At 43.7% G+C, this 19,512-nt stretch overlaps 1 protein-coding gene across 2 annotated transcripts in view; it reads left to right on the top strand.

Annotated features, from left to right (window-relative positions):
- Window positions 1–1,540: 1,540 nt before the first annotated feature.
- The window catches only part of LOC135513149 (rho GTPase-activating protein SYDE2-like), an 85,795-nt gene continuing 67,823 nt past the window's right edge, over window positions 1,541–19,512 (top strand). Inside the window, exons 1-2 of one of the 2 annotated variants that reach the window (XM_064935906.1) lie at window positions 1,541–1,897; window positions 17,671–18,411. In XM_064935906.1, coding sequence (XP_064791978.1) covers window positions 1,789–1,897; window positions 17,671–18,411 — 850 coding nt within the window. In that variant the 5' untranslated portion in view covers window positions 1,541–1,788. Of the gene's footprint in view, window positions 4,019–17,670; window positions 18,412–19,512 lie in introns of both variants that reach the window. The other variant, XM_064935903.1, reaches the window with a different exon arrangement.

The following is a 19,512-nucleotide window of genomic DNA, read 5'->3' as shown; positions in this document are numbered from 1 at the left end:
TTTTTTAAATGTATTAATTTTACCTTTATTTAACTAGGCAAGTCAGTTAAGAACAAATTCTTATTTTCAATGACGGCCTAGGAACAGTGGGTTAACTGCCTGTTCAGGGGCAGAACGACAGATGTGTACCTTGTCAGCTCTCACTCCCTCTCTCCTGAAAATTCATCATATTTTTGCAAAGGGAATATGTATATACTGTATATTAGCAGACCAATATAGCTGTCTGTAGTGCATGCAAAAAATAAGCTAATCATATTTATCTGTATGGACACTCTGTCCAACATGTTTCCCTCTGCGGCAGGCAGAAGACAGATGTGTCTCTCTCTGCTGAAATGCTTCACAGCTATCTACCAGTGAAGGTGTTGATTTAAAACCTGATCAGAGGCTATTTACTGCTCATGGTCCTGTACTTTCATTAAACATGTCAGGACTGGGATTTGAATGTGAAAAAGGATTTTCACTTAGAAAGAAAGAATTCCATAGGGTAGCGCACAATTGGACCAGCGTCGTCCAGGTTAGGGTTTGGCCGAGTTAGGCCGTCATTGTAAATAAGAATTTGTTCTTAACTGACTTGCCTAGTTAAATAAAGGTTAAATAAAAAATCTAATCCTGGCAACCTCACCTAGATTTTATTCCAGACTAAAGGGGAATTTTAACTTGTGTAAAAACATTGTATCTGCAGTGTAAGTACAGGTAGTAACATACATATGTAATTATATGTAATATAGAATGAAAATACAGAAACTGTAAGGCATAAATGATGAGAACTCCATAAGAAATCAAGTGTTTTACAGTTGATTGATGCAGGCACGCAATAGGCTACTTTGACATTATTCATTCATCCTTCTCTGTGCTTTGGTGGAAAAAGTACTTTATTGTCATATTTGAGTAAACGTAAAGATACCTTAATAGAAAATGTCAAGAACAGATATTGAGATTGACAAACATGTTGCTAATAAACACTTATCACAGTTTAAAAGATTATAGCTATCAATTGTTATAGATTCTGGACAGGCTTATTACTTAATATTATCATGAATTATTATTATTATTATGATTATTATGCCTATTTTGACTAGACCTATATGTACTCAGTGGGGATTTATTCATGCGTTTATAGCTTCACTGGAATGTCACCAGTGATTCGCTAATCTGTCACATGTTGCCTCTAGGATACAATGGCACATGTTGTGTCAGTGGCATACTAGGCTGCGTTTACACAGGCAGCCCAATTCTGATATTTGTCCCACTAATTGGTCTTTTGACCAATCACATCAGATCTTTTCACAGCACAAGCTCTTATTCGAAGCTGATCTGATTGGTGAAAAGACCAAATAGTGAGAAAAAAATATCAGAATTGGGCTGCCTGTGTAAACGCAGCCAAATGTTGACAAATTCTTAACATATTGTCGTGAAGTTCTACAATGTAGCAGGTAGCTAAATATTATACTGCTTGCGTACGAGTTTGCGCAATGCGCCTATCACCCCCGCCAGAAAATATTCCAAATATTTGAACAGCAAGCGCAGAGAGGAAGGGGGGTCGGAGAGAGCAGAGAGGAAGGGGCCGGAGAGCGGAGAGAGAAGAGAGAGAGGCGCAGTTGAGCAAGTGAGCTAAGTAGCTAAAGCCAGTCAGTGAGGCCGAGGCGGACAGTTTTGAGGTGACAGTGGAGAATGGGGAGGACTTTGCACGCCCGGCGAATTTTGTCCGCAGAAAGGGTGCTCAAACTCGATCTCTACCCATCTGAGAGCGTGTGCTGAAACTGGAGAAACACCGGTGGACAGGAAGGAATGGCTGATCCTCTGAGGAGGAATTTATTAGCAAAACTTCGGGGGAAGAAAACTAAGAAAGGGACGCCGGCTGGTGGATACGGCGCTGCGACTAATGGGGGCAGAGCAGGTAAAGGAAAAGTTTCTCAAAACCCAGACGGCCAAACTCGTCCAGTAGTAATGTTCGCAGAGTTGCATTGTCTGACAGACAACATCATGAGAGGTAACGATAGTTACGTTAACGACATTGTAGTAAACAAGGTTGGATTAGATCAAGAGCAGAGCACGGTAGGAGTTGTTGAGACGAGTGAGTTTCCCCAGCAGTACGAGGCTTCAGCTAACATGCACATAAACACTAGCCGGGGGCCGGGGGACAATCAGGGTAGCGGGTGCTCCGGGATTAGGGGTCGAGTAAATGAGGAACTCTTGGGGGTCTCACTTCAAAGAGCAACTCAGTACGAGGGGAACGATAGAGACGAGATGATCAGAATCCATAAACAAGGGCCCGGCTACTTCTCTGGACAATTACAACAAGGACACATAGGTAGAGCGCACGAACAGAGAAAACACTTTGTCCCCATTCCGCGACAGTATAGCGCAGGGGATTCAATAGGGTTTGGGAGCAATAGTCCTAATAATCACATTATATACCACAGAAGGCCTGATGGGGTAGTTAAAATGACAAATGGCCACAATCCTGCTTCAAAGAGTAATGGAACAAATGTCTGCTTTGACAAAGATCTAAAGACTCGAGTAAGCCACGGGCAGACAGACGACTCCTGCCATCAAACTGTGTACAACTACGAGGCAGGCAACGGGCAGGGGTCGATAAATGATTTCAAAGTTACGGCAAACGTGCATCCTGGCCACAACCAAATATTGAAAACAAATGTTACAAATAACGGGACGCAAATGTGTCCGCCGGGTATCCCGTGTGCGCATCATCCGGACAGTAATTACACCGAGGAAAACATTGTGATTAGAAACATAGAGAGTTACGGGAGCTCGCCTGAATTTACAGGGGACAACATTAGGGTGACCCATTTGCAGAGCCCGACATTTTTCCCCACTGAATTGGAGATATGCGACGTTAACGTGGCCTCCCACTTCATATGCGCAAGAGAAGGAGCACTCCGACACTACTCTCTAGATAGCGAGGATGATGATTATTATGATAATGTAATTCTTCCCTTTTATGTGTCTGAGTCATTAGGTCCAAATGATAGAAAAAGCTCCGATAAAATAGAAGCCATAGAGTCGGGAAGAGATGTTCCTAAAGGACAAGTCATGAGCGACAGTGTGCAGGAGACAGACAGACTGCGGAGCCAGTTGAAAGAGGCCTATTACCTTCTTATAAACACCATGCATGATATTAGTTTTGATGGTCAGGTCAGTGTCAACGGTTTTATAGATCAGGCAAGTTCCTCCAGTCACTCTCGGGACAGCATGTGCTCACGGTTGTCCATCAAGCACGTGGACAGTGATGCTTGGTCGTCGGGAGAGCACAGTGTCCAACAGGTGTCTGACACAGACTCCATCCTGTTGTGCCTGCTGAGTCAAAACCGAGGGGATCCAAGTCTCAAAAAAAATGTCATTAGCAAGAGCCTCGTGAATCTATCTGCTAGCAGGATTGGGCCTCCCTTACTGCGTTCCACTAGTGACAGAGCTATCAAATACCGCAGTGGTGCGCACAATGCGCCCTGCATCCAGGCCCTCGGTTCCCAAAGCCCTGCCTGTGAGAATGGGGATGGAGCAAGTAGGCCACAGGCTGTTGTAGCCTCTGACCCGTTTGAGAAACAGGCCAGCTACAATGGTGACACGAGCAGCGACGACCTGCTTCAAGACACCGGTGAAGACTTCAAGTTGAACGAGAGTAGTGGCTCGGTCAACAGCCTCACTGGATCGTCCGACAACGCAGACACCCAGCAGGGTGGTAACAGCAAGCGAGATGGAGAGATGAGCGCATGGGACCGGGGAGGCTCTGCCAAGCCCCATGGAGTCACCGTCAACAAGATGCAGGAGTGGATGCACAAAGGCCGTCTGTTGTCTTCGGAGATGAAGCAGCGCATCGCGGGGTCCACGCCCCAACCCCATGGCACCCACGGTGGCCTGGATAGTGCACCACGGCCCAGCCAGGGCCAGGCCAGCTCAGTTCCAGGTGGATCTAAACCAGCAGCCCTGACGACCAGAGTTCACGGGGCCATACCCGCCACTGTGGTCCCATGCCAGAGCCAGGCTTTGCATCAGTCAGGTAGGAAGGGAGGTGGTGGCCCCCCCTGGTGGAGCCACTCTCCGGTCCAGGGAATCTCCCCCCTGTCGTCCTCCTCCATCCTCCTTCACCCATATTAAACTACTCCGTCTGGTCTGGTGGTGGTGGTCTCACTTTCTCTCCCTCTGGATGCAAAGCAAAGGGACGGAATGAATAACTGCCTGTCTGACCGGCCCCTTTGCTTTCCTAGTAGGATTCTCTAGTCTAACTGGTGGCGGGTTCTGGTTCTTCTTCTTCACACACTAATGTAGGTTCCATTTTAACACTGAATAGCACATTGGTTATAGTGGGCCACACTGTAGTAGTAACAATAACCACTAACTCACTCTGTAGTCTCATGGTGTTGATAACAGTGATAATGGTTGTGGTGGGTATGAACATTACTCTTGAACAATGAAATGTATAATGTGTATTAATGTTTGTTTGAGACCATAATTCGAGATGAAAACATCTGTATCGTGAAACACAAATGGATATCCTGTTTTGATATTACCATGTTATTACGGTATTACCATAAAACCTGTCCTTACATCTGCTGGCCTATTTTTTAAGGAAATGGGATACATGTCTACTTTTGCAGGTTGTAAGGTGTAGTTGGTGAGGTGACATCTTTTTCTTGTTGTTTCCCTGTGATATTTTCTATGGTTGGGTATGGATGTGTGTGTGTGTGTGTGTGTGTGTGTGTGTGTGTGTGTGTGTGTGTGTGTGTGTGTGTGTGTGTGTGTGTGTGTGTGTGTGTGTGTGTGTGTGTGTGTGTGTGTGTGTGTGTGTGTGTGTGTGTGAGGTTGGTGTTCCAAGGTATGTGTATGACTGGTGGGTTGAGCCTCGTCCAGGGTAAATAGGGTGATAGGCCACATGTACCGGGTGCTGTTGTTGACTCTCTCTGGTGCAGGGCTAGAAATAGAGTGTGATCTCCGGACTGCAGCGGAGAGGGAGAGAAATAAAGAGGGTGAGAAAGGTGGAGGGAGAGAAGTAGGGAGAGGGGGAGCATGGGGAGGGAGAGAAGTAGGGAGAGGGGGAGCATGGGGAGGGAGAGGGGGAGGGAGGGAGATGGCTGCTAACTTTCTACTTTCTCTCTTTTTCTCTCCATCTCATATCTTTGTCTCTGTTTCTCTCTCTCCCTCTATCTCTCATGTCTCTGTTTCTCTCTCTCTGTTTTCATCTCTCATGTTTCTGTCTCTCTTTCTCTCTATCCCTCTCTTCATCTTGTCTCTGTTTCTCTCTCTCTCTGTCTTCATCTCTCATGTTTCTGTCTCTCTTTCTCTCTATCCTGCTCCATCTCTCATGTCTCTCTTTCTCTCTCTCTGTCTTCATCTCTCATGTTTCTGTCTCTCTTTCTCTCTATCCCTCTCTTCATCTCTCATGTCGCTGTCTCTCTTTCTCTCTAGCCCTCTCTTTATCTCTCATGTCGCTGTCTCTCCTTCTCTCTAGCCCTCTCTTTATCTCTCATGTCGCTGTCTCTCCTTCTCTCTAGCCCTCTCTTTATCTCTCATGTCGCTGTCTCTCCTTCTCTCTAGCCCTCTCTTCATCTCTCATGTCGCTGTCTCTCTTTCTCTCTAGCCCTCTCTTCATCTCTCATGTCGCTGTCTCTCCTTCTCTCTAGCCCTCTCTACATCTCTCATGTCGCTGTCTCTCCTTCTCTCTAGCCCTCTCTACATCTCTCATGTCGCTGTCTCTCCTTCTCTCTAGCCCTCTCTTCATCTCTCATGTCGCTGTCTCTCCTTCTCTCTAGCCCTCTCTTCATCTCCCATGTCTTTGTTTCTCTCTCCCTCTCTTCTTTCCCTCTCTGTCTCTCTATTCATCTTTGTCTACTCTACTCTCTTCTTCTCTCATCATAGAAAAGTTCAGCCTCTTCTGCACTTTTCCACTGTCTTACCATACCTGTTGAAGTCGACCAACAGGAGAAGACAGGGAAAGAGAGGACAGTGAGACAGAGAAGCCACTAGGTGTATGAAAAGGGATGTATAGAAAGACTAGCTCAGGGACCTGGGAAGAGAAAATAAGGTTTCTCTCCCTGTAGGTTGTTTTATTCACTGTCTTGTCCCCCACTCCTTCCTTCATAAGTTCCATAGTAACTTGCATTTTAAAAGGACCTGGGAGTGAATATTTAGAATGCCAATCCTGTTGTTTAAATTGTTTGCTCCCTGTTACTTAATTCCTTAGTATGAATGAACAAAATGGGCAGCGATGAAGTATTTATTAAGGTCAGCCCCAGAGCTTATCTTACCTCTGTGGATCTCTCTCTCTCTAGATCTATCTCTCCTCTCTAGATCTCTATCTCTCTAGATCTATCTCTCTCCTCTCTCTCTCTAGATCTCTCTCACTCTAGATCTCTCTCCTCTCTCTTTCTCTTGATCTCTCTAACCTCTCTCTCTGCTCCACAAAGAGCCATTTAAAAAAGGTAATACCAAAACCTCTCAAAGCGTGACTATAAACTTAGACTATAAACGTTCCTTTTATAGGCGCTCTTTTAATTTATGCAGATATGTGTCTTGGCTGACATGCTAAAAGTGATCCCCATTTATCCCCCTCCTGGTTTATTTATTGGAAATTAGAACTCACTTTGAAGTCATAAATATAATGCAGTTGATTAGGAGTGTAAAATAGATTTGACGACAGTCCTTTTAAAGTGTCTGTATGGCATCTTTGTACTTTTATAATTAGTGTGAAATCCCCCTGCATATTCATCACCCACAATGTGCTATTCACAGTGATGTGTGTGTGACTGAGTGTCTTGGGAAGTAGGTTAAAATAGAGTAGTGAGAAGTTGTTAGATGGCTCATCGTGTGTGTGCATGTGTGCATATGTGTGTGTGAGTGTGTGTGTGAAGTGGGACCACCACGATATTGTTGATGGTTAAGAAAGATAGGGAAGATCTAGAATGATACGCTGGGACAAACACTGGCTGAGTTGTGTAGAGTTCAGTTATCTCCAGGCGTCTACTACCATGTGTAGCATACAGGCAGTAGGTCTCTACTCAGTATTTTTGTTTTCGTCAGTTTGGGGCTCAAAGGAATGAGGATAAATCAAACCTACTGTAGACCAATAGCCATGCCAGCTAGTAGGGTGAAAGGCCCACCAGACTTTGAAGATTTGATTTTCTCTTTTTCTCAGTACCTGTTATGGCTCAGTCTGATCCCCTCGTCAGAGAATAATAACCAGCCTCTGTCTGCATGCTTTGGATATTAACCTTATTGGAAGTCACACACCTGAATTGGGATTATGGGTAATATTTGTCAGAGGTCACAATATATCATTTACAAGGAGTAAAGGCTTCATAAACCCGTTATATGGCTGACATATATGCTTCACAAATCATTTATATGCAAATGTCATACTTTCTACAGGTGATATATCTGGTCTTATAGGGACATTTTAAAACATGTCTACTCTATATTCATGATGTCCAGCACCACGCCAACATCAACATACTGTGAAAATGGCACATTTCTGTGTAAAAAAAAAAGACACAGGAAGATAAGTGATTCCAGTGACATCAAACAATTAGTAGTCAATGCCTCCTCATCATTGGTTAAAATCACTGATGCTTTCCAAAATTGTGGCGTAACCCTTTTGCTGTAACATATAACCCAAGGTAAAGTGATCTCCCCTGCTCTTGGTAATGTATTAAAGTGGCTACAATATCAAATAGGCAGGAAATATTCAATCTGATCCTCTTTGCCAGCTTCCCTCCACTGTTAAGTCGTGTTAAGACTGTTTCGCTCTCTGTGTCTGCATCAAGCCAAGTCTTGTTACTGAACTGCACTGTTTTCTCTCATAAACACACGTAGCACCAGTTCCAGATTACCAAATACAATGCTTCCTCCTGTCTGCTGTTTGTGATACTAAAGACAGATCAGATGATGAATGAGATAGAGGAAGCAGCATCATGGTAGTAGAGCCAGACATCTTTATGTAGAGGGTGAGTCAAATACTAATCATAATACGATATTCTCTCCGAGTTTGTCTGTTGACTCTGCCAAGTCAAAGTCAAGCACCAGCATCTTCATTTTCATGTGATGTCTCAGGCAATGTTTTTTTAATGTGTTTTTCTAGTTTAAGATTCCAAAGAAAAGGAGATAGCAGTATGAATGAATAGGTCGGAAAGAATAGGAACAATGATAAGGTGGAATTCTTGTTGTTTTTTCTGTTGGTATTCTATGTGACCGGGAGAGTGACACCATTTCCAATTCTCACCCCCGCAACAGGGCGGCAGGGAAGAGGACTGACTGACACACTCACACGAACACACACACTGCATTATTTGCCCAGGCCATATGTTACCCCTAAGGTCTTGGGTGTTCATTGGGCAGGCATGCCACTCCAAGCCACTCTCACAGGTCTCAGTCTGCATTACTTTTAATTGGCTGTGTGTGTGTGTGCGTGTGTTGACCACTGTGGACACTATTGGTGAAGGTTACCGGACTCTCATGCCAACTAGAAGCCAAGGGCGAAGGAAGGCTCAGGTCTTGGCAAGCTGTGTCAATCAGCGCAGAGTGCACTAAAGTTATCTCAGGGTCGGGTTAGGGCACGCACAAACACAGCGCACACACACCCAGCACACACATACACAGCACACACACACATTGCATTCCCACAGATTAGGTTTATAAGGGCAAAGTCATATGTCTCTATCAAGCAAGTGTTGACCCAGTTTGAGTGTTTGTAACGGCTTTCCTCCTGGGAAGGAGAGGCGAACCAAAATGCAGCTTGGTTATAGTTAATGTTTTTTAATAAGAAAACTCAACATGAACAGAATACAAAACAAGAAACGTGAAAAGCCGAAAACAGTCCCGTGTGGCAAACACTAACACAGGAGACAACCACCCACAAAATACCCAAAGAATATGGCTGCCTAAATATGGTTCCCAATCAGAGACAACGATAAACACCTGCCTCTGATTGAGAACCACTCCAGACAGCCATAGACTTCCCTAGACAACTACACTGAACACAACCTCATAAATCTAATAAACCCCTAGACAAGACGAAACACAATAAATCACCCATGTCACACCCTGGCCTAACCAAAATAATAAAGAAAACACTGATAACTAAGGCCAGGGCGTGACAGTGTTTTTCACCACTGCTTTAGTTCTCACACAGTTTACTATGAATCCCAGGACATTCCTGGGAACTCTTCACATCTCATCAATAAAATGACAAGACCAGAGAAATTACATTTTCCCCAAATATGGCACTAATGCAATTCCTCAAAATGCACAACATGTCAGCAGTAGATTAACACAAAAAAACCACTAGAAAGTGACCATTCTGGATTACTTAGGACCAATGCCGATTTTTGGGTGTCAAGGAGGCTGAAGGCCACTAATACATAACAACAAAATGGCAATAATTTAATTTGAATGGTAAATGTCTTGATAAACTGGGTAAATGAAGATGGCATAGGCCTATTCACAATACAGGTGAATGCATATTCAATAGGAGTGTGTGCATGCATTGAGTTATTGAGCTTGTTTTGGGTGATCAGTGGAGTCTATGGTGCTACAGGTGACAAACAATCTGTTTGTCTTCCATTTGGGACTTAATATTATCCTACTGATCAACAACATTGGCAAAGAAGCTCCACTGCCACATGTCACGCCGATATGGAAAGACATCATACAGGCACTGCTGTTAGTTTGAAGAAAATCTATGGGTCCAAAGTCATTTCATGATTTGATTTGTGATCGTGATGTGTGACCACTAGGGATGCACGCTATATCGGTGAAGATATCGGAATCGGACGATATTAGATAAAAATGCCAACATCAACATCAGAACGATGTCTAGTTTAACGCCGATGTGCAAAAACCGATGTCAAAGCTGACATGCATACTTATATAACGTAGGTACATGACGTAATGACGCCGCGTAAAATCTGGCACTGAGGAAAGTCGTATTTCATGCTCATGAATGTGCTGGTTATGCTGGTTGTCATACCGCAGCTGCCATTTCAATGGCATTTGAGAACATGTTGGAAACATGAACACACTAGCTAGCTCCATTCGAACAACTGACTCGAGAAATAAGCTCATAATTTGCTCCTGCAGTAGACGTGATACCCTCTTATGGCATTGAAACGCCTGCTCAACAAAACTGCCGACACAGGCTGTGAACAAGCTGTTCGGTGGCATTCTCTCTTAACTGTGTCACCAACATGCTCGATGCGATGTACAAGGACCGCAACTTTCATGCTCGATGCGATGTACAAGGACCACTACTTCGATGCAGACAAGAAACAGGGCTTACGTGACATGTTACATACACAGCTGGACAAGATGGAAACAGACACAGTGACAGTGCGCACCGAGGAAAAGTGGCCATGGACAGACAGAGCTGAAACTTCACTGCTTGACATGTATGATGAAATCCTGGTTGAGAATGAAACGACTGAACAAATGAACAACAAAACAGCACAGCAAATAAGTGAAAGAAATAGGTTTTTGATGATGTTTTACTGGTAATGGGGACATACGTAAATGCTAACAAAATAACTTTTTGGTCAGTGGTGTGTGTGTGTGTGTGTGTGTGTGTGTGTGTGTGTGTGTGTGTGTGTGTGTGTGTGTGTGTGTGTGTGTGTGTGTGTGTGTGTGTGTGTGTGTGTGTGTGTGTGTGTGTGTGTGTGTGTGTGTGTATAACCTTTATTTAACTAGGCAAGTCAGTTAAGAACAAATTCTTATTTACAATGACGGTCTACCCCGGCCAAACCCGGACAACACTGGGCCAATTGTGCGCCACCCTATGGTACGCCCAATCTTGGCCGAATTTGATACAGCCTGGATTCGACCCAGACCCTGTAGTGACCCTCTTGCACAGAGATGCAGTGCTTTAGACTGCTGCATCCATGTGTGTGTGTTAACTATTTAACTGTACTAGAATGCTTCAAAGGCCGCAAAAATGTTAAATATCGGTTATTGGTATCGTTGTTATTTTTGGTAAGGAAAATAGCCAAAAATGTCATGTCGGTGCATCACTAGTGATCACGGATGCTTATGAAATTAGTATTTTCTTCTCATTATCTTTGACTAGGATTTTTTATATTTATTTCAGCTGTCAGGACACATCTCTTAACATCTCAGCTGCCAGGACGAAATTCTAAACAATTCAATTGGCTAGTTCAGCTATCTGTCAAGAAATTGCACGTTGTAACTTGATCCTACTGCTACGATGGGATAGAGCTAAGCTGTAACTCTGCTCCCTTTCACATCTCTCTCCATCGCTCGTATCACTTACTGCTGTTTATTGCTACTATGAGAACTGGTTCAATAGCGATGGCATTTTCTTATCAAGCCATAAATGGGCATAGTATCTAACAAGGAGAGCGATGGTAGGAAAAAAAGGTGACACAATGATGCAAGTTCTGTCTGAATGACTCAAATCTTCCCATAGTTTGCAAAGTGAGAAGGTACACACACGTGCTGACCTACAGCTTTTTTGGTCCATAAGCATGCAGGAAGATTCTTAGGTAGCTACACCTATTGCCAACCTTTATTTAGGCATTTTAAAACAGTTCCTTCTTTCTCTATTATGACAATCATCTAATCCAACTATTAACTGTCAATTTACTGATACGATTGTGGTTGGTCAGGTCAGCACACCAGTAAATAGCTAACCGGAAGTCAGATGGCTCCTTGCCGGAAATGGTGCATGTTCAAAATGATAACCCGCTAACTATGTTGGCTATTAGCTCCTATCTGATATATTAGCACCATGTTTATCTAGCCAGCATAGTAGCTAATATAGATAGCTATCTAACGCAACAGACGAAAGGGTTAGTTATCGTAATCTCTGCTAACAGGTCACATAGCTATCTGCTTAGCTAGCTAGCTACCTAAGCATGTTGCATGCATGTGCGGGCACGTCAACACAAGCCTTATTATTAGTGAATTAACTAAACTAATATTTGCAAGAGGAGTTAGATTTTGGCCACTGTGTCAATTCATGCATTTCTCAATACTGCAACTTTCTGTTGGAGAATGATTTATCTTGCTGCTGCTGATTTTCCCAGTTAGACATTCCTCCGCATTGTGCAGTGCTCGTGGCTCAGGCGGTAAATTGCGGCTGGCCTAGCAGCAGTTTTGCTATGTAGAGGGACTATCCGCAAAGCCAACAAAGAAGGACCCAATATTTTGGCTCGGTCGATTATTGCTTGTTCTCTAAATAGCACATTATCCAAATAGGCTGTTGCATGGTAGCCTTTAGCCTAGAGTATTTACTTCATACAAAATCGGCATAAATTCAATACACGCATAATTGACACTGCCGAACTGCACACGTGACCTGAATGCAGTTAATAAACCCTACAGGAAACCATATAGCCTATAAAATAACGTATGCCTCTTTAAGCTGCTATTGTGACTGCAGAGAGTCACAAATTTGATAAGCCTATGCATAGTTCACTACATAGGCATCTCTGTCACAGACAATGAAGTCTGTTAACAATTCATAGAGGCATGACGGAAATTCTATATTTTCCTGTCCTAAAGCCTAGGCTATTTTCCTATCCAGTCCCAATTCCACTGAAACCCAAAATCCTGTCGTACATGACAATTCCTCATTTTATTCTGTAATCAATAGGTTGCATTATCAAAGCATGTCTCTTGCCAATGCATGTCAAAATAGCGATATAACATTTCCCAAGCTTCTCTGCGATGTCTCGTACTTGCTGCCCATATGAGAGCTTCGGTAGAGAATATGTGATCGATAAACGGTATGAGAGTAGATATGGATATTTGTTAAACAGGTTAAGATACCTTGATATTTAAATTATTTCCACTATTTAAACTGGTCTGCTGTATGTATAACCATCAACCAGATTTTGCCAAATATAGGAGATATTCTGTCATTCTTTGATGGAAGTTATTTAGCAAGTTTAGCAACTTTGGTCATTTGACTTTTGTTACTGCCGTTACAAAATGTGTATGATTCGACAACGCTATACCCGAGAGACGCTCTGTGCATCTAGGAACCGGAAGGTTGCAAGTTCAAACCCCCGAGCTGACAAGGTACTAATCTGTCGTTCTGCCCCTGAACAGGCAGTTAAACCCACTGTTCCTAGGCCGTCATTGAAAATAAGAATTTGTTCTTAACTGACTTGCCTGGTTAAATAAAGGTAAAATAAAATAAATCTTGAGCCCGCTCTGTGTCGGGATAGCCTACTGCTGAAATGCACTGAATTGAGGAACATAACGTTCAAAATTGATGAATTGTCTGTTTCGCAATTCACAACAGTGTCATTGGCGATCAAAGACAGTTACTCTATCATTACTAAATATCAGTTTAATTTGCTCTGAAATCTTTACATAGTGGCACAGCACCCCTCTTATTTGGGGAGAATCCTGGCATAGCGACCATACAGAATCTTGGTTTTAAACACTTTAAATGGAATTCAGATTTTCACGGTATTTCCCGGGACAATGTGGATAAATATGAATTATTCCCGGTATTGAAACTTGGGGGTGATTTTCTGAAGAATATTAATCCCTACAGTTTACTGAGTGTTCTAGAACCTGCACAAGTTATTTTTCAGTTGGTTCTTTCCACTGCTTGAGGCTCCATGGCAATTGTTGTGACCTACATCCAGTGGTTGGCCGTCAGGGCCAGCAAGGCCTTCTCTGCTGGCCTAAACATCATCAGAATATATATTTTTTTTAAATATATTTTCCCACAAATATGTATTAAATTATTCCCCAGAGTAAGAGTTACACTCTTCATTTCATAGCGTTCCTCTTGGTTGCACTGCTTCCAGCCCCAGGTTGAGATTTGGAGGGCTGGTCTTTATGTTAGATATTTTATCCAATCATATTCAGCCATCATGTGTTGCCAGGGTCTCAAATCTGCCCTCAGGCCTTCAGAATCAACAGTGCGGGCGCTTGTAGCTTAAAGTGAATGAAAATTAAAATTTAGTGTCAACCAATCAGCTTTAGAGTTGGCTATTGTACGCCTGCTGGCTGGCTCCAGTGTTACACAGGAGCCAGCTAGCAGGCGTAGTGCCTGCACGTCTTTTGATTGGATTACCAATATTGAGAGGCAGGTCCTATATGGGCAGGTCTCAGAACTAGGAAACTGAAATTGATCAACGAATTAATTTGCATACTACTAAACTGTTTTTTCAACCCACAATGGCGGAAGGAGAAGATATCTATTTGGTCGAGGATATAATTATAACGCCATTCTGAAGACAAACTTTTCAAGAAAAGTTAGACATTGTCAGGAGAGGTAGACGCCGACGCTACAAAGCTGACGCTACAAAGACAGGCTACGAGAAGCACTGCAAACTGTACTGCTGGGAATGCCTATTATTTGCAAGTGATCGATTTGGTGTTTGGAGCCACACTGGCTTTGCAAACCTGAGTTGTCTAACCAAGGCAGCAACGAGACACCAAAGTACGGCTGGGCACTTCTTACAAACAATGGTGCTTTTGAAAACATTTGGGGACACCCGAGTAGATCTACAGCTCAACGAACAAGCGCGCAGGACAACGAAGTTGCACAATGAAAAGGTATTGTACTCTTCCCCTGCAATTCTCTGAATAAAAATTTCAATTTCAAGGTGACGCAACGCCTGGTTATACTGCGTTTCTGTCTAAATGTATAGTGTCTAGAGCCATGGCATCATAATGATGGTAATAAGAGGTGGATTAATTCGGGTGGGACTGTGTAGGACTTCACTGAAGGCCCAGGCCCCAGAACCCCGGCACGCTACTGCCTACATCAATAGTATTTTTTTGTTTTCAGGGCATTGATATGAATTCAATATGCGTTTACAGTTTGATGTGATGGTAGAGAGATAGTAGGAAATGGATGGAGGGGTGTTGGAGGAAGGCGGTGCCGTGCCATGCATGATGTGTGAGAGGTGTTGAAGAGAAAACTGTCAATCTAGAGGAGCTGTGGTCTGGAATGTCCTACATGTGGGAACACGCTACCTCTGTTATGGAAGACCCCTTAAAGGAGACAGCTCTGCAGTGACCAGCTTAACTCACGCTAGGCTGTACGACAGCAGCCTCTAAATCAACTTGAGCTAAGGCTAGCACTAATGCTAACATGCCATCCCCATGCTAAGTGCCTATTCTCATTGACGAAAGTTTAAGCAGAGGCACTACGACAAGATTTCAATTGACATAATATGTACATCAACTGTTTCAATATACATGACATTCTTGACTTCCTTACATTTCGTTGAGGCTGGCAACGTGGCATTCTTGCTTTGCAGCTCCAATTTACCGTAAACATCACAGTAGCCATTAGCAATGCAAACTATTCAACAATGCGAGTTTAAGGTAGGTAGCAAACTAAACAAAATTATTTCTGCATTCTCCTTAGTTACATCATAATAGCTGCATTAGCTAGTTAGCCGAATGCGGATGTTTGCTAAAACTGGAACTGCTTTGAGGTTATAATAATTATAATAATGTACAATAAATTAAGACTACAGATTATTGAATGGGATAATATACACCATTTTTTGAGAATGATCATTTGAAACATACAGTTTTAATGAGTAAATGTATTTATACATGTTTTCATTTTGATAAGAGATTAAACTACAATGAATTGAAGGTTATTTGTTGATGTAAAAATCTAAATGTACCGATTTAAGGTTGTGCCATTAGATTTGGGGTGAGGTGGGGTCACGGAAAATGTTTGGGGGGAAAAATGGGGTCTCCAGAAATTGTCTGAAAAAATGGGGTACCCACTGAAAAAGTTTGAATACCACTGCCAGGGTTAGGGTTAGGGTTAGGGTTTATCAATATCGTAGAGCTCTTTATATGAGGTAAAAAGCTAATGTGCCCGCACGCGCACACACACACTACACACACACACACACACACACACACACACACACACTGTGCCTTTAGGGCCCATGTCAATAAAATCAGCCAAGCAAAAAATAAACTTAGTTTCAATCTAGTGAACTCGGAATAGCTTCCTTACGCAACTTTACAGGCCATGTTCCACTAATTTGATTGCACTGGTTAAAAATAAACTATTTATTCTGACACGCTGGTACTTTGTAATAGTACACTTCTTCAACCCTGAACACACACACACACACACACACCAACACCCAACTCTGGACCCTATGTATGTTGTTTTATAAGTGAAAACATTCTCGGTATCCAGTCTGTAATTTGGTGGTTGTAGCGCAGCTTGCAGGAAATCTGTTTCCTTAAGGAAAAGAGAACTTGTCATTAGCGTCTACTGTGGAGGGGCTCGTCTGGGCTGAGAGGAGAATGCTCGTATCAAAACAGTCTTTACAGAGAGAAGACTGCCATGCGATGCGTGTTGCAACAGGACCCAGCCCTCATCACTCAGATCCAGCCTGTCTGTTTCCCTCTCTCTTTCCCAGCAGGCAGCATCTGCTCATCAGCCCATGGCTTGTCAACACTGCCTGCGGAAAAACAAGACCTGTCAGACAAACAATCTTTGCATGATTTGCAGGGTTACTTGCGTTGCGATTTGTAAGAGATTTGGCTTCTCTTTTTATTATCTGTTAGGTAAACTGTACACACAGAGCTGCGAACTGTACAGACACACAGGGACATCTCTTGTTGCGTTGAATGGGGATGGTACTTTCTGAACCCTTAGAAAAATGTCAAGCCAGAAGCTGCCTCATCACCACATTTTTTATCTGCCCCTATTGATGCTCATATCGCTGCTGGTTCTACTTATGTCAACTGACCAAACCATCCTCCTCACCCTCCATCCCATTTGCCTCATCCCTTCATCCCATCCTCCTCACCTTCCATCCCCTCCTCGTCCTCCTGATCCCTGGCACCTCTATTTTCACTGCTGTCACGATGGCTGTGATTTTTCTGATTTTTTCCCCCCGCTCTGTTTAAGGGAGCTCTGACTCTATCCCGTCTCTCTCTGTGTGTGATTTTCCGCTAGGTCTGAGCTCGCACATTCCCCAAGCTGACATTCCAGGGATGGGAAGTCATTGGAGGAGATGTGCCAGTGTTGCGAGGCGTTTGTGTTTACAAGGGGCCTGCATGGCCTGCCACGTAGTAATGACGGTTTGTGTTTTAGTCCAAATATAGCAGAACCAGCAGTGGAGAAAAATACCAAAAAACACATTTCTCATTCTGTCTATCAGAGGTGAAATACAGACGTGAAGAAAGATGATGTGTTTGGATTTTGAGTAACGTGTGTGGTTGTATGTGAGCGTGAGAAGAGAGGGAAAAGTCCCTACACATTTCTCCATCCCAAGGCCGAGTAAGTCACTGTTGGTAAGTCACCTATGGTTTCATGATACAGATGTTTTCATTTAAAGTAACAAAGGCACAACGTTATCCTCGCAAGGCAAATATAATCAGGTAATCAAATGTTGGGTTTAGAAAACAAGTGGGAGGCTATGATTCAACAAGTTATAAAACATCCCACACTGTTTCCATGGTGATAGTTGCCAGAATATCTCTTTGTGTCTTAAGGCTCCTGTATGAAGGGATACAGGTGAGCAGATGGTGGCAGTGAGATATCAGTATAAGAATGCGTCCAAAATGGCACCCTATTCCCTACATAGTAGTGCTTTACTTTTGACCAGATAATAGGATGCCATTTCAGATACAGCCTCAGTCTCTCCTGCTCTGCAGTCTGACACGTCTCTCTTTCTCTCACTCTCTCTCCTGCAGCTCTGATAGAGAATGTCCACTCCTCCGATAGGCACGAGGTTGGCGAGGGCAAGGCCAGTGAGCTGTCATTATGGAGACCCCCACTCAACACCATCACCGTTTCCAAGAAACGCAACTGGCTCCAGCAGAGCTCTGGGAGGCCGCATCACACCACCCAGGATGACCCCCAGTGCATTCTGGGAGCAGAGGAGGACAATGGACATGGACATACACCCCGACCCCCTCCTAGCCCCTCCCCGGAGTACCTAAAACCCCCCGGACCGCCGCCCTCCCGGCCCCTCCGCCTGCACCTACCCCAGGTGAGCATGTGCCACGCCCACGTTGGACCCCAGCCCAGGTGTGTGGACCCGGCCGAGGAGAATGATGCGGATGACGAGGGGGAGATCTGGTACAACCCCATCCCTGAGGATGAAGAACCAGAGCTACCTCACATTTACAGACCCACCGCCATCCCCCAGGTCAGACTGATGGTCCCTACACGGCCCCAGGAGCCCCAAGCCCCCCAGATCCAGAGGAGGCCCAGCCGGGAAGGGGTGGCCGGGCGGACCCTGGAAGGCTGCAGCCCTGACCTGGAGGGTGTGGGGGAGAGCCTGGGTGGCGGAGGTGGAGGTGGAGAGGGGAGTCAGCAGGGGAATGCTGTACATTCCATGGAGCCGTCGGTACAGCTGCACAGACAGATGCTGCACACATGCAAACCTCAGGAGGAGGGGCCAGCCAGTTCCAGCAGAGCCACAGCTGCAGGTAAATAACCTCTAGAACTACTTCTATCCATCTCCCTCCTCCTAGTCTTATAGTCTTTCTAATCTACTCTCACTCACTCTCTCCTTTTCTTTTACTATCCCTTTCTCCTCTTTCTCTGTACTCACCTCTTTCCCTTCCTCAACTTAGTGCTGGCGGCTGTCTGTCTGTCTCTCAGTCAATCAGTCTTTCAATCAGTCTTTGAGACACCACGCACACACACATACCTCTACTCTCTCTAATCAAATCTCCACATAGTGGTGTCAGTCATTAGGTTAGCTAAACCCAGCCAGACATTAGTTAGCCAGGTGGAATTAGTTGGCATTCCTGAAGGGAATAAATCATTTTTTTTCTTTGTGACTGAAGCTCATTCCCGGGATTAAGCAACGCTGTAGACTAGGGCTGTCCGAGTTAACCAATTTACTGAAGTTCACTTTTGGTGTGTGTGTGTTTCAGTGTCGAGACGGCGCAGCACGATTTTAACTATTATGTAGGGTGTCCAATCAAAAATGCATATTTTGACCAACTTCTTATCTCTATCATAATCTGTCCAAACTGTATTGAAGTTGTTACCCTTGTAGCATGGCCAGAATTAGGGTGACTAAATCAATGGAGGAAAGACACAAAAGTGGTAAACAAAATCTGGAAAATTGATTTGCGTCAGTAAGGCTGGATTCTGTACAATAATTAAATCTACATGGCTACCTGACAGGCTCGTCTTTCTTCTCAAATCCGCAGGACATAAAACAATATAGAGGTAAGAGGGATATCGATTTAGAGACATGACATGTAGTATTTTCATATTTTAGTATACGTTTAATTTGAAATTTCTGTTCTTTTTCGAAGATTGAAAAACCCCACTGAACGATTCAGAACATAAAAAATGATATTTGTCTTCACATAAGGATTTAAAATTTCATCACCAAAGTGCGTTTCACCGACTCTGGGCAGAGAGGGTGTACCCCCTATATTGTGATGACAGCCCCTACACAACTCTCTTAGTACGTTGTATTTTTAATTTTTTTACTTCTTATTTTGACTGCTCTGATGTGGCAACACGGTTGTTTGGACATTTTGACAAATCTTGAAGTGAACCCATAATTA

Source organism: Oncorhynchus masou, chromosome 24 (assembly GCF_036934945.1).
Source record: "Oncorhynchus masou masou isolate Uvic2021 chromosome 24, UVic_Omas_1.1, whole genome shotgun sequence".
NCBI classification, from domain to species: Eukaryota; Metazoa; Chordata; class Actinopteri; order Salmoniformes; family Salmonidae; genus Oncorhynchus; species Oncorhynchus masou.
The sequence above is the reverse complement of the archived record's forward strand: the minus strand, read 5'-3'. Positions and strand labels throughout refer to the sequence as shown.